This window comes from Rhodotorula paludigena (genome assembly GCF_050403205.1).
Source record: "Rhodotorula paludigena JCM10292 DNA, Rt_paludigena_JCM10292v1_ctg60, whole genome shotgun sequence".
In the NCBI taxonomy this organism is placed as follows: Eukaryota; Fungi; Basidiomycota; class Microbotryomycetes; order Sporidiobolales; family Sporidiobolaceae; genus Rhodotorula; species Rhodotorula paludigena.
In genome coordinates, this window is record NW_027481398.1 from 47,767 (window position 1) to 68,536 (window position 20,770).

Here is a 20,770-nt window from a genome sequence, read left to right on the forward strand (position 1 = left end):
CCCTGTATCGCTATGCATGACCCCACTCTTCGACCTCGAAGCAGCGCCAGAAGAGAGGATCAACGAGTTGCGCGGAACGACGGAAGAAGTTGCGAAGTATGCAAAAGACGAGGCCAGAGAGGCGAATGGCGGGTACAGCTATGCGGAGGTAAAGATGGTACTGCGGCGGGAAAGTACTATACAATGACAGAACTTGCAGGAATGTGGAAAAGCGACCCCTCCCCTCCACTGCGAGCGCGAGCGATTCATGAGGTGTACACGACGTGCGAGTAGTGGCCGGGCTCTCTCTGCTGGCACTTGAGGCAGTCCGCGCGGTACCCCATCGTCACTTTCCACCCTCCGCCGCCACCTTCCGCGGCCTTCTTGAGCGGGCTCACGTGCGGCTCAGCGTGCATCGTCTCGTCCCGCGGCTGCGCGTGCGGCGCGACGGCGGGGGCGTGCGGGAAGTCGAACGACGGGACCGAGCCTGCGACGGCGGCCGTGGCGGAGAGCATCGACTGGACGGACGAGTTGCTCGACGAGCGCGACATGACTTCGCCGCCGCCGCCGCCAAACAGCGCGCCGTCAGAGGCGTGCGCGCCAGACTGCTGCGGGCTGCCTGCGAGGTGCTGATGTAGTGGCGGCGCATCGTGGGGAGCACGAGAGGGGGCGGGGTGGTACAGCGGCGGGAAGGAGGATGAGGGAGGGTGTGCCGAGGCGTGCGTCGAGAAGGGTGCGGCGGGATGAGGTACGTAAGAGGAGACGGGCGAGTCGTCGCGCATGGCGTGCTGCGCAGAGGCGAAGTTGTTAGTGCAAGCTTCGGCGTCCGCAAGACTGAGATGAGGGTGCGCACCTCCCCACCTCCACCGCCATCCATCCCGACATCCTGGTCCATCGCCTCGTGGGTCGGCAGGTTTGCCGGCGTGTGTATTGGCGGAGTCTGAAGATGCAGGTCCTGCGTGCGCTGCAGCCAGTCGAGGCCAGGGCTCGAGCGCTCGCTCGCCGGGGTACCGCTTGCGACAGCCTCGACCGAGAGGGAGCGGGTCGACGGCGGCTGAAGGTTGGCGTAGAGTGTGGGTGCGTACGAGGCTGGCACGCGGCGCTGCAGCAGGAGCTCCGAAATGTCAGCTCGCCGTTAGCAGGCGGGAGGAGCGGCCGACGACGCGAGAGCGGACCTTGTTGGACTGAGGCGAGGGCGAGCGACTCCTGCGCTTGAGCGAGCCCGTGCTCGGCGAGCAGACGCTCTGAAACGCCTGCATCGCCGCTGACTGCTTCGTCTCGCTGAAGAGGCGGGGAGGCGAAGGACGGCAACCGCGACGAGGACGCGACTCTGCTCTCCGCCTGTAACGACGCAGCCTCGCTCGCTCGAGCAGGTCCGACGATCAAGCGCCGGGCTAAACAGCGCTTTCCAACACTACTGCACCGGCTCGATCAAGGCCCAGAGGCTATCTCTTCACTTTCGCATCTTCATCAGCTTGAACCGGAGGAGCCTCTCTCCCTTCGACACTGCGACCCGCCAGCGCAGTCGGAGCACTGCAGAAAGTACAAAGGGACCTGCCACGAGCACTCCGACATGCGACCTCGAGCCGTGCAGCCCTTGCTGGCTCCCTATCTCGCCGCAAGTTGGCGGCGAACACTCTCGACCGCCGCAAAGGCCACTCGACCGCTCGTCGTGCTTGGTCTCGAGAGCTCTGCAGGTGCGTTGTGCGCTGTTTGAGCCCTCTGTCGTTTGCTGACCCGTTTTGAGCAGACGACACCTGCGCCGCCGTCGTCTCGAGCGACCGCCGCCTCCTTTCGAACGTCGTCGTCAAGCAGTCAGCGATCCACGAGTCGTTCGGTGGGATCCACCCTTTACATGCGCAGGAGGCGCACCAGCAGAACATGCCCGTGGCGATCCAGCGGGCGCTCAAAGAGGCCAATCTTACGCTCGATGATCTGGATGGGATCGCCGCGACGCGCGGACCAGGCATGTACGGCTGCCTGAGTGTGTGCCTCGGAGCGGCAAAGGCCCTGGCGGCTGCTACGGGCAAGCCATTGCTCGGTGTGCACCACATGGTGCGTTCCTGCCGTGCTACCTCCCCCCTCCCCGTTGATCTCGACTGACTTTGCCTTGACTCGTCATAGCAAGCGCATGCTCTCACTCCGTTCCTCACCGCCTCACCCATGACCTCTTCACCGTCTCCCGAGTTCCCCTTCCTCACGCTCCTCCTCTCCGGCGGACATACCCTCCTCCTCCTCGCGCGCTCCCTCTCGTCCTTCGAGATCCTCGCGACCACGACCGACGAGTCCATCGGCGCTTCGATCGACAAAGTCGCGCGCGACCTCGACATCCCCTGGGCGCTCGGGTCCGGCTCCCCCGGCGCCGCGCTCGAAGCCTTCGCCTTCCCGCACGGCGCCTCGTCGCCCACCGCCGCGGGCCTCCCGCCCGACCCGCACTTTACGCTCCCGTACCCGCGCGACCTCGCTTTCTCGTACGCGGGCCTGCGCTCGGCGCTCACGCGCGTGCTGCGCGACGAGCCCGCGCGCGAGATGCGCCCCGAGCGCAAGGAGCAGGTCGCGAGGGCGTTCATGCGCGCGGCGTTCGCGCAGATCGAGGGCAAGGTCGAGCGCGCGATCAAGGTGCTCGAGGAGAAAGGCGAGGACGAGGTCAGGGGGTTGGTCGTTAGCGGCGGGGTGGCGAGCAATCTCGTCTTGCGCGAGCGGTGCGTTGGTCTGCGACTGGGCTCGGCAACTCGAACTCGTGCGACGTGTTGCTGAGTCTGCTGTTGGACTACCTCACAGATTGCGGGACAAGCTCGACTCGCTCGGCCGCCCTGACCTACCGCTCATCTTTCCCCCTCCGTCCCTCTGCACCGGTGCGTGTGCCGCTCCTTTCCGGCTTCTGCCTCTCCCTGACTCAAACGTAATCTCGCCCAGACAACGCCGCCATGATCGCCTACGTCGGGCTCCTCCGCCTCGAGCGCGGCCTCGTCGACCCCCTCACTGTCATGCAGCGCGCCAAGTGGCCCATCACCGAGTGCGAGACCGACTTTGCGCAGTAGCCTGTTCGCTTTTCAACAGTCTCGTAACGTAGAGACAAGACTTGTAGCTGTTTCCTGGTTGTTCGGATGCACAACCCAGCATCGCATCGCAACTCCTCGTATATACACCTCCTTCCTTCTCCTCCGTGGCGAGCCCGTACGTCTAGAGAGGGCCTGGGTCGTGGAGTCTAGAACGGGTCGACGCGCTTGGCCGATGCCTCGGCGACGGCCTTGTCTGCGGTAGCGTACTGCGGCCCGAGAGCTGCGGGAAGGAAGAGGACGTCGGACGAGCAGGGTCAGGACGAGATGAGCACGACGATCGCATACAAAGAGCTGCGCGGGAGAAGACGATCGTACGCACCGCCGTTCGGGATCTCGCGCCAGTGCGGGAAGAGCATGGGGATGGCCTCCCAGCTCTTCTCTGGGTAGCTCGACAGGATCACACGCTTGACCTCTGCAGGCGCATTGAGACGTTAGCGCATAGCTCGGTGGAAGCGCGGATCGCTCGCGAGCATGGCAAAGTCGACGACGCACCTTCGACGACGGCGGCATACGCGTTCTGGTTCAAGTGCAGCCCGTCGGTGAAGAACTCTCCGAGCCTGTCCTCGCCGACCTCGCGCACGACGTCCATGACGGCCGTGTGCGCGTCCGCGACGGGGACGCCGAGCTCGTCTCCGAGGTGCATGACGGCGTCGGCATACTCCTTCGTGCGCTCGGGGTGGCGGTCGTGCGTGCGCGGGAGGCCGCGCCGCACGCGCTCGTCGAGCCAGCCCTCGGGATGGTACGGCGTCGGGGTGACGAGGACGAGGCTCGTCTCGGGCGAGTGGTACGCGCTCGCCGGGTCGCGCACGAGCGCGACGATCGCGCGCAGGTTGGCGAGGTAGCGCGCGAGCGGGACGTGCTGCGGCTCGCCGGGGAGGACGGCGTCGTTGGCGCCGAGCCAGATGGTCATGAGCTGCGTCTTGGGCTCGTCCGAGCCCTTGGGAGACAGCCACTGCAGGATGTCGAGGGGAGCATGGTCAGTGCGGTGGCTTTGACCGGGTGCGCGGGTCGGAGCGGTACCTTCTTGAGGCAAGGGAGTGCCCAGTCGCTGTTGTAGCCCGACAGTCCGCGGTTGAGGACATCGCTGTGGAGTGTGTTCGGGTCAGGGTGGAGGGGTCACGGTGAACACAGGGATGGGAGTCGGCGCACAGCCTGCGCTGGTAGAGGAAGGCGAGGGATGCGCCGAGGCCGTTCTCGCCCCACGAGAGCTCTGTGAGCGAGTCTGCGGGCGTGCGAGGGTGAGGTGGGGCCCTCCGAGGCGAGGCGAGGCAAGGGGAGCGCGCACCGCCGAAGCAGACGAAGCGGTCGAGCGCGAGTTCGCTGGGCATCTCTGGCGCAGTCTCGGTGGCTCTGTCCAGCGCGCAGTCCGGTGCCGCCGAGGTTGGGAGGACGACAAGCTGCATCGACCGTGTCCGAGGTTGCGTCCACTCCGCTGCCCGCGTCTCGCGCTCTCCCGGAGAGAGTGTGGCGTCGAGGCGTGCACTCGACTGCCCCGTGGCCCGCTGCCATGGCCTCGCACCGCCCGCACTCGGTGCACGCCTCGGCCGCCCCCTCGCGCGTCTCTGTCGCAGACTCGCTCGACGCCCGCTCGTCCCACACCACGCCGGGGCGAACCACGCCCGCAGTGCTCTCGCCAGACTCGTCCCGGTACTGTGCGTCTTTGTCTCCGCTACCCTCGAGGTGTGCCCGCACCCGCGCTCACTCCCTTGGCATCGTCGTCGGCAGCCATCTCGGCCGTCCTGCACGAGCCTGCAGCGTCCAGCGGCCTCCTGCCCGCCCTCCCCGCCCTCCCCTCGGCAAGCTCGTACCTCCCCGCCCAGCTCTCGTCCCTCTCGACCACCTTCACCTCGGCCGGCACCCTCCCCCGCTCCGCTGCCCCGGGAGCCAAGTCGGTCGCACAGCGCCGCAGCCAGGCCCCGCCCATCCAGGTCACAGAGCTGCGCAAGGTCGCGCGCGCAGAGTTCGAGCCGTACCTCCGCGAGCTCGGCGACGACTACGACCGCTGGCAGAAGGAGAGCCGGCTCGGCCGCGACGGTGTCGCTGAGGGGGATGCAGCCACTGAGGGAGGTGCACATTCGCTCCATGGGCTCGGCATCGCAGACGAGGGGCGGGCCTCCTCGAGTGCAGGACGCGCTCCTGCTTCCACCGGCAAGGCAGAAGAGGTCCTCCCTTCGCTCGACGACGTCCCGCAGATCTTCTTCGACGCGTCCTTCGACCTCGCCAACCCGCGCACGTTCGACCTCGTCACCGAGCGGATACAGCTCTCGCCGCACTCTTCGCCCAACCTCGCCAACTCGTCCTCCTTCTCCGCGCTGAACGACGCCGACAATGCTCCTCCGCGCTCAACTTCGGCACTCGACGTCGCCTCCGGCCTCGGGCCGCACACGCTCAACGACCTCGCTGCGGATCAGGTCCTGCAAGAGAAGCTGTCGCACTACACGGCCGTGATCGAGTCGCACCTCGTGCGCGAGATCGGCCTGCGCTCGTCGTCCTTCTTCGCCGCCCTGTCCAACCTCCAGTCGCTCCACTCGGAGGGCGAGAACGCCCTCGCCAAGATCAGCGAGCTCCAGGCCGCCCTCGCCGCCAAGGACGGCGGCGTCGGCTCGACCGCGCAGCACGGCCTGCAGGTCCTCCGCGCACAGGCACGGCGCCGCGGCCTCGAGCGCATCGAGGAGACCGTGCGCGCGGTTGAGGAGGTCTGGACCGCCGTCGAGGGCGTCAAGGAGCTCGTCGAGAACGGCGAGTGGGACGGCGCGCTCGAAGTTGGCGAGCAGATCGAGGAGGCCTACCTCGGGTCGGCGGACGCGTCTGCCGGTTCCTCGTCTTCGACAGCCGCATCCAACTCGGCACTCTCCGCCCTCTCCGGCGCCTCGCCGACAAAGCCCTCCTCTCGCCGCCCGACGCCCGCGTCCCGCCCGCTCAACCTGACCAAGATCCGCGCGCTGTCGTCCCTCCCGTCCAAGCTCGCGCTCCTCCGCGCGCAGATCGCCAAGTCGCTCGAGGGCGAGCTCATCAGCGTCCTCGAGCACGAGATGGACGTCTCGCTCGAGGAGCACGTGCGCCTCGCGCGCGAGGGCAGGCGCTGGAAGGGCAAGGAGCGCGCCGACGACAACGGCGCTGGCGCGCTGGCGGCGACAGGTGTCGCAGTCGGCTCGCCCCGCGTCTTGCAGGACGTGCGCGAGGAGGACGAGGGAGATGTGCCGGCGTCCGCACCGGAAGGAGACGGCGACGACCCGTCGGCGGCGGCTGCAGAGCCAGCCGCGGAGCGCCTCGCGCGCGAGCGCACGCTCGAGCGTGTCCGGCCCGTCGTGCGCGCGCTCGTCCGCGCCGAAGGGATGGACAGCGCCGTCGCGGCGTGGCGCGAGAGCGTGCTGCGCGAGGTGCGCGCCGTCGTCCGCGAGCACCTGCCCACGGCAGAGACGCCGACGGCCGAGGAGGAGGACCAGTTTGCGCAGGCGGCGGTCAGGGCGGTGAGTAGGGCGAGTGTGGATTTGGGCAGCATCTCGGAGAAGAGGTGCGTCGGTTCGCCCCTGGTCACCGTCTTCCCTCTCTGATCGGCTCACGTCCTCCCGCAGTCTTTCGCTCGCCAAGAAGATCCGCTCGCTGTCGCACGAAGCGTTCCTCGAGCTCGCGCGCGAGACGTACCGCGGTCTACTCGCCTGCATCGAAGTCGTCGACCTGCAGGCGCGCGTCCTGCTCGAGCTGTGGGCTGCAAGTCGGCAGGAGGAGCAGCAGCGCAAAGCGCGACGACGACGGGCCGCGCCTGCTGCCGTCGATGACGCCAAGCCGTCCGCGTCGGGCTCGACGCTGGCGGTGCCCGGCTCTGCCGCCGAGCTTGTCGCCGCCGCGACATCGACCATGGCCGACTCTTCACGCTCCTCGACCAGCGCCGACGACGCCTCCACGCTGTCGACCGAAATATCGGACGTGGTGCATGCCGTCGCCGAACTCGCCAACGTCCGCTTCAGTAAAGTCATCGGCGTGCGCACTGAGATCCACGCGCACCTCGCCCTCGCCGACTTTGTCGCCGTCTTTGACCTCTCGTGGCAGTTCGTCGTCGCGTGCGAGCTCGTGTGCAAGCGCATGATCGTCGGCCTCCGCGGCGCCATGGTCGCGCAGGCGAAATCGTTCCTCCAGGCGTTCCACCAGAAGCAGATCACCGACAATGCGCGCGTCGTCGAGGAGGAGCAGTGGGCTGCGGCCGAGGTCCCGCCCGAGACGCAGCGCAATGTCGCCCTCATCGTCGAGAGCGCAACGAGCGACCCGCTCGACCTCCTCCTCGGCGAGCGCCGCACCGCTCGACTGGCTGAGGAGCCTACCGCGGCGGACAAGGCGAATGGGGAACTCGCGCCGGCAAAGCAGGTCGACATCGAGGGCCGGCAGTTCTTCGCCGTTTCGGCGGGGCTGATCACCATCGCTGTGCTTGTCGAGTACCTCAAGGTGCTTTGCAACAGCCCGATGCTCACGACGGATGCCATGAGCAAGATTATCGAGTTCATGAAGGTGCGTGCGCTTGTTCACGTGCTGCTTAAGCTCTGCGCTAACGGCAATCGTCTCTTCAGGTCTTCAACTCGAGGACGTGTCAGGTCGTTTTGGGCGCAGGCGCCATGCGATCGGCGGGACTCAAGAACATCACGGCCAAGCACCTGGGTGCGCCGCACGTGCTAAACTGGAGTCGTGAAGGTCTCGCTGACCGTCCGTGTCCGCAGCCCTCGCTTCGCAAGCGCTCTCGATCATGATTGCCCTCATCCCGTACATCCGCGAGGCCGTCCGACGTCATCTCAACCCGAAGCAGGCCGTCATGCTCACCGAGTTCGACAAGCTCAAGCGCGACTACCAGGAGCACCAGCACGAGATCCACGCCAAGCTCGTCTCCATCATGAGCGACCGGCTGCAGGTGCACTCGCGCACGCTCGAGGGCCTCAACTTCGAGGAGCCGGCGCCGAAGGAGGGCGCGCCAAATGCCTACATGGAATCGCTCGTCAAGGAGCACATCACGCTTCACAAGGTCCTCTCGCGCTTCCTCCAAACCGAGACGGTCGAGAGCATCATGACGCAGGTCTTTACGGCGCTCGACGCACGGCTTACAGAGGTCTTCGCTGGCTACGAGCTCAAGAGCCAGCAGGCAAAGGACCGTATGCTTGTTGATGTGCGGTACCTGCGCGACAAGCTCGGCGACCTCAAGTCGCTCGAGGACAAGGGTCCCGGCCGAGCGCGTGATGTTGGCTCTTGTCTCATTGTAGCGCTTGCACTGACACGCTGCCCCGACAGGAGCTCGAGGTGCTCGTCGAGGGAAAGCCGCTGCCCAAGCCCGCCGCAAAGCTGGCTCCCGCGCCAGCAGCACGGCCCGGTGTCCCTCCCCGCTCCTCGTCCATTCCTCCACCTTCTTCGTCTCCCTTCAACTCGCCCGCTCCTGCCGCTCCTGCCGCTCCTGCCATTGCGCTGGAAACGCCAGCCGTAACTCCCCCTGCACCGCAGCCCGTCTTCAGCTCGACATCCGCCTCCGCCTCTACCACCTCTCTCGCCGCGCCGGACTCGAACACCGCACCGGCTTCTCCTGTGCCCCGCTCTTCTTTCGACGGCGGCGTCTCCGCCGCATCGACGCCCGCACCGCCCAGCCCATCGAGCACGCCCGCGCCGCTCCCCGCTTCGCCGCCCAAGCCCGCCGCAGGGCCCGCGCCGTACGTTTCAAAGAAGAAGAAGACGCTCGCAGAGCGGCTCGCCGAGAGTATGGGCCGTAAGGCTGCGTCTGCGCCCGCCGCGGATGCACCCGTACCGGCACCCGCCGCCGTCGCGACCGCGCCTGATTCGGCAGCAGTCGACGGTTCCGCTGCACCCGCAAATGGTTCAACAGATCGTCCGCCGTCGCCCGCCGCGAAAGTGCCCGCTGCACCTGCGGACGAGGTCATCGCGCCTGCGCCCGAAGCAAACGGCGAGACGGACACGCCTGCGCTCGAAAAGGAGCTGCAGCTCGAAGGCGTCGCCGTCCCGCCGCTCGAGACGCCTGCGAAGGAGGAGCTCGAAGAGGTCGCCAAGGCGGTCGAGGCGGAAATTGCGGCTGCGCCGAACGGAGACGAGGCGGTTGACGACGTCGCGCCTACAGAGGAAGTGCCTGCTGCTGTCAGTGATCCTGCAGCAGATGTGGACGCAGAGCGGGGGATTGAGGAGGCGGCAGACCAAGCGGCTCCTGCAGTCGAGCCGACCGTGGCCGTTTCCGAGGTAGATCTGGCCGCCGATTCGCAGCTCGTCGAGGAGGTCGACACGCAGCCTGTCGAGGAGGCTGGCACAGAGCCTGTCGAAAAGGCCGCCACGCAGCCAGCCGAGATGGCGCAGGCTTCCAGCATACCCGAACCCGCTGCTACGAAGGCCACTGAGCCTGCCGACTCGAAGGCTGTGGACTTTGCGGCAACCGACGAGCTCGACCCTGCGGCCACCGTCGAGCCTGCGGCCATAGTCGAGCCCGCGGCCAATGTGGATCCCGCTGCCTCCGTCGAGAGCGCAGCGGACCTCACGCCGCCGGTGCCGCCCGTCGAAGCCGCGACGAATGGCATCGCTACGGTCGAGGCGTCCGCGGTGGGGGCGGCCGTCGGAGACACTGCCGCGCTCGAGGCCGAGGTCGACAAGGTCGAGCCCGCCGCTCCCGCCATCGAAGATGCGCACGACGAGCCCCGCGCCGGCGGTCCCACAGCTGCTGCCGAGGCTCCTGCGCCAGCATCATCACCGGCTCCTCCCGCAGCTCTCGAAGCTCCCGGGTCCGCCTCAGCCGCGCCCTCAGATGTCGCGCCGCCTGCGAACAGTGCTGCACCAGCACCTTCCGATTCCACAGCTTCAGCTCCCGAGTCATCACCTTCGACCGACGCGGCACCTCCCACAGCACCAGCACCTACCTCGCTTTCACCTGCACCCGCCGCACCTCCGCGCAAAAAGTCGCTCAAGGAGCGACTCGCCGAAGCCGCCCGCCGCGGCAGCGCCGGCGGCAGCGTCAGCCGCGCGAGCAGCGAAGAACCGCTCTCGCCCGCCAAGTCGCCTCCCCCGGTGCCGCATGTCGCAGCGCTCGCGCCTGCGGTGCCGGCAGTGGAAGAAGGCGCGAATGGCGCGCAGGCCAACGGGGCGGCCAAGAGCGACGTCGTTGTCTCTTCGCCCGAGGCCGCCGCGGCGGAGCTGCCGGCACTTGCTGAGCGTGTAGAGTCGGTTACCGACGACGTGCCGCCGCCCGAGAAGGTGGAGGTACGGGTCAGGCAGGAGGACGCGCAGCCTGCGGTGAAGCAGGAGGACGCGAAGGTCGACGAGGGTAGTGTGGTGGACGAGGAGGAGAGCTCTTTCCTCTAGACGCAATGGACGATGTTCCTGGACGACCAGTGTGGCCGCTCAGGTGATCTCGAGCAAGCGAAGAAAGGGAGGTCTTTGCAGATACACGAGAGAATGTTCGACACACCGCATCTCGATTGCACAACAAGCTATGTACTGTACAGCCTGCCCTTGCTCACGCCGCATCAAACCTTTCAGCGCTTCTTCTTGCCCTGCTTGCCCTTCGCGCCGCCGCCACTGTTGCCGCTCTTCTCGTCGCTCCTGATGCGGTCGAGGCGTTTCTTGAGCTCCTCGCTCGCGGTGGCGTGCTTGGCGGCGGCGTTCTCCAGGGCGGTGGTAGCTTTTTTGCCTGTTTGACGCCATGACATGCGCATACAGCAGCGGAGAAGTCGCTAGTCAGTTGAGAAGGTCCCAGAAGGGAGGAAAGAAAGACGAGCTGCTGCGTCCTCGATAGTTTATCGACGTGCGTGAAAAGGCCGGAAAAGGCTCACGGATGGCCTCGATGTCCTTGATGACAGCGACGCGATTGTCCTCGAAACGCTTTTTGACGGCAGCGACGCGTTGAACGAGCTGATGGTAAACCACCTGCATCGGATTCGCAGCCTGAATAAGCTGTGTCACTTGCCAGCGAAGCATTCCTCGGCGATGGACAAGCCGACAGAGAACTCACATCGACTTCAGTCGTAGCTGGGCCGACGACCTTGTTTTTTTCGCCCTCGAGCGCCGCTGCCGCGCTCGTCAGCTTCGAGTGAAGCTTCTCGTGAACGTTTCTGCGAGCCGCCGAGTCGGTCCGTTAGGCGCCAGCAAGCTCGAGCAGAGGGAGTACGCACAGGCGGGCTTGCGGCAGAGTTTCGCCAGAGAAGGCCAGCAGCTCCTTGCTCTTCGCAAGCGCATTCGTGTAGCGCTCGTCAAAGCAAAGCAGCTCGTCGCCAGTCTGAGCGTAGTACTTGGCTGCGATTCAGGGAAAGCGCTGAGTTCGGAACATCACTGTGTAGAGCGAGAAAGCGGCGCACTCTGCTTGAAGGAACGAGCCAAGTTCAAGGCGGGATTCGTCTCGCCCGTTGCCCCACCGCTGCAGAGAACAGTGGGTGAGTACATCGATGGCAGCTTGCACGCGCCTGCGGAGACGGCGAGACGCACTTGTGGACCGCTTCAAACGCCCTGGTCGGCTCGTCGGTCCACGCGTCGCTGTCCTCGCTATTTCCTTCGCCGACTTCGATCATCTCGCCACCGTAGGCGTCATCCCAAGAGACGTCCGAGCTGTCGCCGGTCGTCGGTCTCTTGTTCGTCGCACCGTACCCGCCCGTGAGGCCCGTCTCGCTGCGTGGATGTCCCAGCGGCGCGTGAAGGCGGCCCGGAGGGATCCCGCCGCTGCGTGTCATGGGTTCGGAGTAGCGCACGCGCATGCGGTGCTTGCTTGGGGAAGCGACGGGCATGGACCGGCTCGAGGGAAGTGGGGCTTTCGATGGGCGGGGGCGAGGAGGGCGCAGATGACGCGTGACGGCTCGTGTGGGTCTGCTAGCTCACTAGAAAGCAGATTCGCCCCACTGCAAGGTCGTTTGAGCGAGGCGAGGTGGATGTCAACGGGCAACCGTCGAGCGAAGTTGACTTCTCGCACACACGCTCGCCCCGCCTCGATGGCGCCGAAGGGAGGCGCAGACGCGGCGCAGCAGACCCTCTCGTCCTTCTTTCGCCCCGCACCAGCACCGAAGAAGCGCACGCAGGACGACAACGGCGTGCTCGTCCTCTCGGATTCGGACGATGATGACGAGGCGGCGAAGAGCGTGGGAAGGGATGGGACTGCCGCAGGAGGTTTCAAGAGGCTCAAGACCGAGCACGACTCGCTCGACTCGCAGCTGCAGCCCATCGCTTCGACCTCCAAGCTCCCCGCCAGCACCGCCACCCTCCCTCGAACCTCGACAGGCAGCGCGCCAACAGCCGTTGCGAGCGCTCGTCTCTGCGCCTTCACTTTCACTCAGCCAGACCATGTCAGCCAGCACGGCGCGCGCGAGCTCACTGCCGCCGACCAGGCTCGCCGCGACGCGTTCGTCAAGCGTCTCTCGCTCGGGCCGAACCTGCTGAAGAAGCGCGGCAGGTCGAGCTACCTGCAAAAGGACCACTACTTGGCTGCGCGCGACGAGGACGACGACGAAGGAAGCTCGGCGCTTGGAGCGTGCGCAGACGACCTCGACGAAGAGGCCAGCTCGGAGGGCTCGTCGACTCCGGCGCCGAGCAAGGGCAAGGGCAAGGCGCACGACGACAGCGGCAGCGAGTCGCCGTTTGCTCGCTTCGCTGCGAAGGGCTCGGCCGTAGGCAACAGGAACGGGAAGGATGCCTCCGGCAAGGTCAAGTACACGCCGCTCGAGCAGCAGGTCTTGGCCTTGCGCAAGGCTAATCCAGGTGTCCTTCTCGTCATCGAGGTACGTCGCCATTTCCCTCTCCTCTGGTGCGCGCGGCTGACCCCGACAATTCCGCAGGTCGGCTACAAGTGCGCTTCCCCCGCCTCGTCCGCGCCGTTCCACGCGCTTAAGAACCTTTGCACGCAGGTTCCGCTTCTTCCAGGAAGACGCCGAAGCCGCGTCGAAGGTCCTCAACATCGCCTGCTTCCCCTCTCAGCACATGCTCACCGCGTCGATCCCGACACATCGTCTCGACATCCACGTTCGCCGCTTGCTCAACGCAGGCTACAAGGTCGGAGTCGTGCGCCAGCAGGAAACAGCCGCGTGCGTTCTTACCACCAGGTCCTGCCTCGTTGCCGCTATTAATCTTGCTCTCTCTCACTGTGTCCGACAGGCTGAAGAAGGCATCCGACAACCGCTCGGCGCCCTTTACACGCGCTCTCTCGGCCCTCTACACCTCGGCGACGTACGTCGACGAGATTGGCGTCGATCCGCTGACCACTTCGGGCGCGACCGCGACGCTGATGGCCATCGTCGAGGACAAGCCCAGCAAGTTTGCCGATGCAAAAGTCAAGATCGGCCTCGTTGCGGTTGTTCCGAGCACGGGTCAGGTTGTGTACGACGGTGCGTCTGGTTGGTATCCGCCTCTCACTGGGCATTGCGTGCTGAAGAACCGCGAGCGCAGAGTTCGAGGACGGCCTGATGCGCGCCGAGCTTGAGACGCGCATGCTGCACCTTCAGCCGAGTGAGCTGCTTCTGCAGACGGATCTCAGCGGCAAGACTGAAGCAATGGTCAAGCTTCTCGCGAGCCAGCACAAGTGCGTCTTGCCCGGATCCTCGCCTGCATCACACGCTCATCTGTTCATCTCGGTGCAGCGCCGGCGCAGACGACTTCAGCTCGCGCATTGACCGCATCGGCAAGCGTCCAAGCGTCTCGCAGGCGACGAGCACGATTACGGAATTCTACGCTGCGACGAGCCAGAAGAAGCAGGGAAAGGGAAAGGCGAGGGAGACGGACGAAGATCTGAGCGACATCGTGCTCTCCTCAGACGACGAAGATGAAGCAGGGCTGACTGCGGGTGGTGCGCTGTTATGCCCTACCCTTCTCAGTGTTGCACTGATTCGCGTGCAAACGCAGTCCACCCGAGCGGCGCGCTCGACCTTCCCAAGCTCGTCCTCGTCGCCCTCGCCTCGCTCATCACGCATCTCGAACCCTTCGGCCTCTCCTCCGTCTTCTCGCACATCTCGTCATTCGCGCCGTTCGCCTCGCGCGCAGCGATGACACTCAACGGCAACACGGTGACGAACCTTGAGCTCTTGCGCAACAATACCGACTTCAAGGAGGCTGGGAGCCTGATCGCGTGCATTGACAAGTGCAGGACTGCGATGGGCAAACGACGCTTGCGCAGCTGGATCACCAAGCCGCTCCTCTCGAAAGAGTCCGCGTCCTCCTTGCTCGGCTCAAATGGACGCCCGCGCTGACCGATTCCTCCGCAGTCTCGTCACCGAGCGCCTCGATGCCATCTCCGCGATACACTCCTCGTCTGCTTCGCTCACCCTCTCGAAGCTTCGCGACCTGCTCCGCACCCTGCCCGATCTCGAGCGCGGCCTCTCCCGCATTCACTTCGGCCGCGCCTCGCCGCACGAGCTCCTCCGCGTGCTCGAAGCGTTCGGCCGCATCGGCAAGGTGTTCGTCGAGGTCGACTCGCCAGACGAGGATGGCGAAGAAGGGGAGGACGGCGGCGGGCCTGTGAGAAGCGCTGCAGGCGGGAGGTTGAAGAGCACTTTGCTCAGAAGCATCGTAAGGGACCTGCCGCGCGTACGGGAGACGGCGGAGAAGCTTCTGGGCGACATCGTCGTCAAGCGCGCGAGGGACAACGACAAGGAGGAGCTGTTTGCCGACGAGGACAAGTATCCGGAGCTCAAGGTACGCAGCTTCATCTCCTGCTCTCGTGAAAGTGCTCACACCAGCCTGCAGGCGTGCAAGGAGGGACTCGCCAAGACGGCCAACGAGTTGCAAGACGAGCTGAAGGCGGCGCGGAAGCTCCTGCGCAAGCCGGCGTTGCAGTTCACGAAGGTCGCGCAGGAAGAGTATCTGTACGTTCAGCATACACCCACCATATGCTCTTTCTCGCTAACGCAGAGTACGCACAGCTTCGAGGTCAAGATCGCGGAGGCCAAAACGATCGTGCCCGCCGACTGGGTGCGCATCAACGCGACGAAGCAAGTTCACCGCTACCGGTCGCCGTCGCTGCAGAAAAAGCTTGACAGGCTCGAGCAATGGCGCGAGAAGGTCGCTGCTGGTGCGTGGAAGCCTTCCGCTTGAGGGGACGAGGATCGCGCTGACCGTCTCCCGCGTCGCAGCTGCCAACGCCGCGTTCCATGCTTTCCTCCAGTGCGCTTTCCGCTCGTCTCGCTTTCTATCAAACCACTGACGAGTTCTCTGCAGGGAGGTCGCCTCACATTACGAGCTATTCCGCCAGACCATCGTCGCGATCGCGACAGCCGACTGCCTTTTCAGCCTCGCGCTCGTTGCCCTCTCAAACAACTGGACGCGCCCGACAATCGTCGACGAGCCCGGTCGCATCGACATCGCTGGCGGTCGACACCCCATCATCGAGACCGTCTCGCCAAACCCTTTCGTGCCGAACGACCTCTCGTTCGGCGGCGGGCAGCGCAAGCAGATGATCCTCACGGGTCTCAACATGGGCGGTGCGTTCAAATCGCCTCTTGCGCTTTGACATGCTGCTGACATCGACTGGTCCTTCGCAGGCAAGTCGAGCCTTTCCCGCAGTGTCGCCCTCATTGCGCTCCTCGCGCAAATGGGCTCGTTCGTGCCGGCCGACTCGTGCACGACGAGCCTCTTCGACGGGATCTACACGCGCATGGGCGCCGCCGACGACGTCGCGCGCGGCCGGTCAACCTTTATGGTCGAGCTGTCGGAAGCGAGCGAGATCTTGCGCCTCGCAACCGCGCGCTCGCTCATCATCCTCGACGAGCTTGGGCGCGGCACGTCGACGCACGACGGGCAGGCGATCGCGTCGGCCGTGCTTGAGCACCTGATCTGCACCACGCGCGCGACAACCCTGTTCGTCACGCACTACCCGGCACTCGCGCTCCTCGCACGACGGTACCCCGAGAGCGTCTCAGTCAACCACATGGCATGCCTCGAGTCGCAGCCAAAGGAAGGCGAGCTTCCCGACGTCACGTTCCTGTACAAGCTCGCCGACGGCCTCGCGAGCGCGAGCCACGGGCTCAACGTCGCGCGCCTCGCCGAGCTGCCGCAGGAGGTCGTCGACGTCGCACGCCGGAAGGGCGACGAGCTCCGGCGCGAGACCGAGGGGCGGCTGGCGAAGAGGAAGGAGGCGAGGCTGGCAGAGGTGCTTCGGAGGGTCGACGCGCTGCCGAAGGCGAGGAGTCGAACAGAGGGCGAGGATGCTTCGATGAACGACGAGGACGGGCGCGAGACGCTCGACATGTGCGGTACCGCACTCTTGCATTGAGCGTGCTCGATGGGCTGTCGTAGCTTTCTCATCTCTCCTCCCGAGCTGAGAAATGCGAATGCTTGGATCGCTGGTGCAGCGTTACAGAGCCGAGACGGCCGCGACCTTGAGCGCATAATCTACGGCCATGCCGCTCCACACGATCGCTCCGAGGTCGCGATTGCTCTTGAACATGGCCCAGCAGCTCTCGCGCGAGTCGAGGTCGGCCTTGCGCAGCTGCCAGGCGAGGTGCGCCGCCGCGCCGCCGACCGAGAGAGCGTAGAAGGCCGGACCCTGGGCGTTGAGGTAGCCCGAGAGGGCAAGGAGGGAGACGAATGAGGCGGAGAAGGCGGTGAGGATAGGGCGGGTCTGCTCGCCGAAGAGAAGCGCAGTCGACTTGACGCCGGCGGAGACGTCGTCCGTCTTATCCTGGGGGCACGTTGCCATGTCAGTAACGTACAATGCATTAAAAACAGCAAGTCGTACCTGGTGTGCGTATATCGTGTCGTAGACGATCGTCCACGCGACGCTCCCTGCGTAGAGCGGGAGTGCGACCGCCCAGTTGCACTCTCCCAGCACGGCTGACGAGCCGAGCAATGCACCCCAGTTGAACGCGAGTCCTGCGTGCGTGTTACGGTATCAGCCGTCTGTCTAAGACAGCGGCGAGAAATGCACGCACCCAGGACAAACTGCGGCCAGTAGGTTATCCGCTTCATCAACGGGTACGCGACGACGAGCGAGAGCGAAGATGCGCCGAGCGCAATGCTGCACACATCTGGGCGTCAGCATACCAGAATGAGTGGAGAAGAACAGGGCCGCGCGCACCTGTACCAGTTCAGCTGCGTCAGGACGGCGAGCCCGAGGCTCAGTTGCCCGCCGAGGAACGTGAGGGCTTGCAGCGGCTTGATCTCTCCCGACGCGAGTGGTCGCAGCTTTGTGCGGTCTGCGGGTGCCGGCACTCAATCAGCGCCCGTGCCCTTTGACATCCGACCTTTCGCGCGCGAGTGCCGAGCGAGAAGGAGAAAAGGCACGCACCGACTTTCTTGTCAATGTCGCGGTCCCACAGATCGTTGATGGTGCACCCTGCTCCGCGCATGACGACCGCCCCAGTCCCGAAAAGGACGAGGTTCCACGCCCAGCTCGAGACGGGGAGCGAGGACGAGTAGGCGGCCATCGTGATGCCCCACGCTGTTCTCTCCTTCGTTTCGTCAGCAGGGATCGAAAATAAGGAGAGTGAGGGTGGACGCACCGCACGGCCAGTACAGGAGCCACGTCCCGATCGGTTTGTCCATGCGCGCGAGCGAGAGGTACGGGTGCGTCCACCGCAGGAACTTGGGCAGGCGCTGCGCCCATGGCGGGATCGGATACTGCGGCGTCGCTTGCCGGTCTGCGGATACGGAGGGCCCAGCTGGAGGCGCAGAGGAGGCGGGAGACGGCGGGAGAGATGAGAGGAAGCGGGCGGAGAAGGGAGTGCGTGAGAGCGGTGTTGGGCGCCGCGGGAGGGCACAGAACCGTGTTGAGCACGCTCGAGGGCGCGGCGGTGCAGCCGCTTGCCGCAAGGGCGCCCGTAGCGGCATCGTTCGCAACATTGTCAACGGGACGAGGAGAAGAGAGGAAAGCGCAGGCGATCGACACGCCTTGCGTACTGGCCGAGAGTCCTTTGGTGCACACAGAGTCGCATGATTACCGTCAGGTGCGGGCGGCATCGCTTTCCGCCTCGCCCGAGGATCTCGCAAAAACGCGGAAGCGCGTCGCAGAGGACTGAATGTCTAGCGATACATACGACAAGGTGGAGACAAGCCTACACAGAGACAACAACGTGGAGCGACGATGGCAGAGTAGTCGGTGCGGCCTCACTTGGACGCAAGGTCCCACAGAAACTCGCTCCACTTGTAATCGCTCGTGGACTCGTCGAGCTGTACCGTCCGTGCATCGCGACTTTGTTGCGAGCCTGTGTGTTGATATGTTCAAGAAAGGCTCTGAGAAAGCAGCAGGGTCTCGGAAAAGCCAGGGAATGATGTCAACGCACGGACGACAACCTTGGTGAAGATGCCATTCTCCTCGATGGGGAGGAAGCCCATGTCGCGGTACAGCTTGATGCGCAGCCTGCGAGGTCCCTCTCGGTCAGTGACTGCACAAGGTGGTGAAGGACAGGAAGAGACGCACACTTCGCTGTTGAGCTCCAGCGCGTCGACGGCCTCTGCCTCCTCGTCCTTGAGCTCCTGCTGCAGCCGCTCCAGCTCACCCTGGAGGTGGTACACCTGCTGCTCGAGCTCTGAGTTGGCCTTCATGCCTGCGAGGCGCGCCTGGCGCATCGTCGTCATCTTGGCCTCGTGCGCCTCGGTCGAGGGGAGCGCGGTCGAGCGCTGCGACGCGACTTCGGCTTGCTTGTACTCGCGCGTGATTGCTGTACGCCGTCGGATAAGCTCGAGCCATGTCAGCTATCGCGGAAGGACATCCAGCAGGGAGGAAAGTCGGGCAACACACCTCGCAAGTCGTCCCTGGCCTGGTCGACGCGGTGCTTGGTCTGGGCGCGCCACTCCTTTACGCGCTGCTCGGCGATGAGGACCTTCTCGACATCGTTGGGGCCGGCATCGTCGTGCGCGTCCGAGGGGTCGACGACGAAGAGGCCGAGGGCGCCGTCGATGAGCTCCTGAAACTGCGACTGGAAGTCGTCTGCGGCGAGTTCGGCCGACATGGCGGTGCGTGCGGTCGTACAAGGTGTCTGTAGGTGGCGCACGCGTCAGTCAGCGGCCTCGTTTGTCGCCATGAGAGGGCAGCAGGATCGCTGAACATGGACAGATGAGAGCGCGTCCAGCCTGCCCTCGCGCGAGTGGGGCACCTGGGTAAGGATGAGCGCACCTAGCAGATGTGCAAGACTGTACTGGACCGCGTCGTTCGCCTGCACGGAGCTGAGGCGGTGAGTGAATGCGCGAGAGAGGCGACGCGGCGGAGGCAGACGGCGGAGAGGAAGTTGTCCCCGGGCCAATGTCGCGCGCTCCGACCGTGAGCGAGCTGCGCGCTGCCCTCGCCGCCCTCTCGCTTGACTCGCGCGGGACAAAAGACACGCTCAAGCGCCGCCTCGCCAAACACCGCTCCCGCTCATCCGCCTCACCACCGTCGCCTGCCCCGCCACCGCAGCCGAGGACCAGGCCAGGGGGCCAATGCTACGACTCGTTCCTCGTCTTTGACGTCGAGGCAACCTGCGAGCACATCGCAGAGCCCTGGGGCAAACTCGCTTTCGCGTGCGGCCACTCTCTCGCTCTTGCGCTCCGCCCGCACTCCTGACTGACCTGCCGAGGCTCAACACAGATACCCCAACGAGATTATAGAATGGCCCGTCATCCTCCTGCAGTGGCAGAAGCGCGAGCAGGGCGCTGCCGACGGCGGCGAGCACTGGGACCTCGTCCAGGTCGACGAGTACCACTCGTACGTGCGGCCAGTGTGGGCGCCAAAGCTCTCCAACTTTTGCACAGAGCTCACCGGCATCACTCAGGTACGCTGCCCCCAGAGCGTCCCTCTTGCAGTGCCGCTCACCGGCTTCTTCTCGCACACAGGCGGACGTCGATGCGGCGCCAACCTTCCCTGAGCTGTGCAAGCGCTTCCATCGCGACTTCATCAAGCAACATGCGCTGTTTACCTCGGAGAACAAGACCGTGTGGGTGACAGACGGACCCTGGGGTGCGTACTTTCGCGTTTCATTCTGTGTTCGATGCTTCCACTCTACGATGCGTGCTGATCAGCTCCCGTGCTACAGACCTTCGAGACTTTGTCGCCAAGACCTGCTACTTGTCCAGGTCGAAACGCCCCGACTGGCTCGCAGGCGAGATTGTCGACCTGCGCCTTCTTGCGTCGGCTTTCTTCGCCTCGCTCAAGCGCGCAGACTCGCCTGGCGCTGCTGCAGCGACCGCCTCAGAGAATGCCTTCGCTGCACTCGAGGATGCAGAGGTATCCTCGGAGCCTGAATCGCCTGAACCGTCCACCCCTGCGCCATTACCGACTCCGCTCACCGGGACAACCGCCTCAGAGCCTGACTCGACCGCTCCTTCAGCTGAGCCCAATGCAGATCCGACCTCTCCGACAGGCTATCTCCCCTCGCATCTCCTCAACGCCCCCTCCTCGCTCTCTCTCCCCGCCGTCCTGTCGGCGCTCACGCTCCCGCCCTTCCAAGGCCGGTTGCACTCGGGCCTGTGCGACGCGCGCAACGCCGCGCGCATCCTCGTCGACCTCTGCAGCCGCCGCGGCGTGCTCGTGCGCGCCAACAGGAGGGTGCCCGAGGGCGGGCGGGGCGCGAAGGAGCGGCGATGGGGATGGATGGACAGGGCGGGAGGGGTTGCGTGGGACGAGTTTGTGCGAAGGGAGACGGGGCGGATCGGGGAGAAGAAGAAGGGCAAGGGGAAGGGGACTGCGGCATGAGCGGCTGGGAGGGATGTGCAGTCCGATGCGGTGAGAGGGACCAGAACGCTGGGACGCAGGCTACGTGGGGTGGGTCATCGCGCAGGCTCGGTTGTAGATATGGTGTGTTGTTGTATGGACGTTT

At 65.3% G+C, this 20,770-nt stretch overlaps 9 protein-coding genes across 9 annotated transcripts; 4 read left to right on the forward strand and 5 right to left on the reverse strand.

The window, feature by feature from the left end:
* Positions 1-245: 245 nt before the first annotated feature.
* JCM10292_002663 (uncharacterized protein) lies at positions 246-1,238 on the reverse strand (the record flags this gene model as incomplete). The annotated part of the gene is made up of 3 exons (XM_076651920.1): positions 246-767; positions 833-1,081; positions 1,155-1,238. The coding sequence occupies 3 exons, from the start codon at positions 1,236-1,238 to the stop codon at positions 246-248; spliced, it is 855 nt and encodes a 284-aa protein (XP_076502526.1).
* Positions 1,239-1,552: 314 nt separating this feature from the next.
* QRI7 (putative N(6)-L-threonylcarbamoyladenine synthase) lies at positions 1,553-3,020 on the forward strand (the record flags this gene model as incomplete). Its single annotated transcript, XM_076651921.1, has 5 exons — positions 1,553-1,676; positions 1,730-2,034; positions 2,104-2,681; positions 2,761-2,834; positions 2,896-3,020. The coding sequence occupies 5 exons, from the start codon at positions 1,553-1,555 to the stop codon at positions 3,018-3,020; spliced, it is 1,206 nt and encodes a 401-aa protein (XP_076502527.1).
* Positions 3,021-3,187: 167 nt separating this feature from the next.
* JCM10292_002665 (SGNH/GDSL hydrolase family protein) lies at positions 3,188-4,369 on the reverse strand (the record flags this gene model as incomplete). The annotated part of the gene is made up of 6 exons (XM_076651922.1): positions 3,188-3,261; positions 3,361-3,453; positions 3,534-3,993; positions 4,062-4,125; positions 4,191-4,263; positions 4,327-4,369. 6 exons carry the CDS (start codon positions 4,367-4,369, stop codon positions 3,188-3,190), a joined length of 807 nt encoding a protein of 268 aa, XP_076502528.1.
* Positions 4,370-4,548: 179 nt separating this feature from the next.
* On the forward strand, positions 4,549-10,370 carry JCM10292_002666 (uncharacterized protein; the record flags this gene model as incomplete). The annotated part of the gene is made up of 6 exons (XM_076651923.1): positions 4,549-4,693; positions 4,767-6,555; positions 6,617-7,544; positions 7,604-7,691; positions 7,751-8,253; positions 8,313-10,370. The coding sequence occupies 6 exons, from the start codon at positions 4,549-4,551 to the stop codon at positions 10,368-10,370; spliced, it is 5,511 nt and encodes a 1,836-aa protein (XP_076502529.1).
* Positions 10,371-10,543: 173 nt separating this feature from the next.
* On the reverse strand, positions 10,544-11,755 carry JCM10292_002667 (uncharacterized protein; the record flags this gene model as incomplete). The annotated part of the gene is made up of 6 exons (XM_076651924.1): positions 10,544-10,698; positions 10,841-10,934; positions 11,020-11,119; positions 11,180-11,300; positions 11,363-11,421; positions 11,490-11,755. The coding sequence occupies 6 exons, from the start codon at positions 11,753-11,755 to the stop codon at positions 10,544-10,546; spliced, it is 795 nt and encodes a 264-aa protein (XP_076502530.1).
* Positions 11,756-11,986: 231 nt separating this feature from the next.
* Positions 11,987-16,251, forward strand: MSH3 (mismatch repair protein MSH3; the record flags this gene model as incomplete). The annotated part of the gene is made up of 13 exons (XM_076651925.1): positions 11,987-12,769; positions 12,827-12,837; positions 12,896-13,072; positions 13,143-13,372; positions 13,434-13,566; positions 13,625-13,830; positions 13,887-14,187; positions 14,246-14,675; positions 14,727-14,845; positions 14,903-15,051; positions 15,113-15,143; positions 15,198-15,460; positions 15,521-16,251. The coding sequence occupies 13 exons, from the start codon at positions 11,987-11,989 to the stop codon at positions 16,249-16,251; spliced, it is 3,564 nt and encodes a 1,187-aa protein (XP_076502531.1).
* Positions 16,252-16,332: 81 nt separating this feature from the next.
* COQ2 (4-hydroxybenzoate octaprenyltransferase) lies at positions 16,333-17,911 on the reverse strand (the record flags this gene model as incomplete). Its single annotated transcript, XM_076651926.1, has 7 exons — positions 16,333-16,659; positions 16,717-16,850; positions 16,910-16,995; positions 17,056-17,173; positions 17,266-17,418; positions 17,480-17,617; positions 17,902-17,911. The coding sequence occupies 7 exons, from the start codon at positions 17,909-17,911 to the stop codon at positions 16,333-16,335; spliced, it is 966 nt and encodes a 321-aa protein (XP_076502532.1).
* Positions 17,912-18,083: 172 nt separating this feature from the next.
* SPC24 (kinetochore-associated Ndc80 complex subunit SPC24) lies at positions 18,084-18,928 on the reverse strand (the record flags this gene model as incomplete). The annotated part of the gene is made up of 4 exons (XM_076651927.1): positions 18,084-18,181; positions 18,260-18,336; positions 18,397-18,637; positions 18,718-18,928. 4 exons carry the CDS (start codon positions 18,926-18,928, stop codon positions 18,084-18,086), a joined length of 627 nt encoding a protein of 208 aa, XP_076502533.1.
* Positions 18,929-19,218: 290 nt separating this feature from the next.
* Positions 19,219-20,646, forward strand: JCM10292_002671 (3'-5' exonuclease; the record flags this gene model as incomplete). Its single annotated transcript, XM_076651928.1, has 4 exons — positions 19,219-19,475; positions 19,543-19,726; positions 19,788-19,911; positions 19,988-20,646. The coding sequence occupies 4 exons, from the start codon at positions 19,219-19,221 to the stop codon at positions 20,644-20,646; spliced, it is 1,224 nt and encodes a 407-aa protein (XP_076502534.1).
* Between the last annotated feature and the right edge of the window lie 124 nt (positions 20,647-20,770).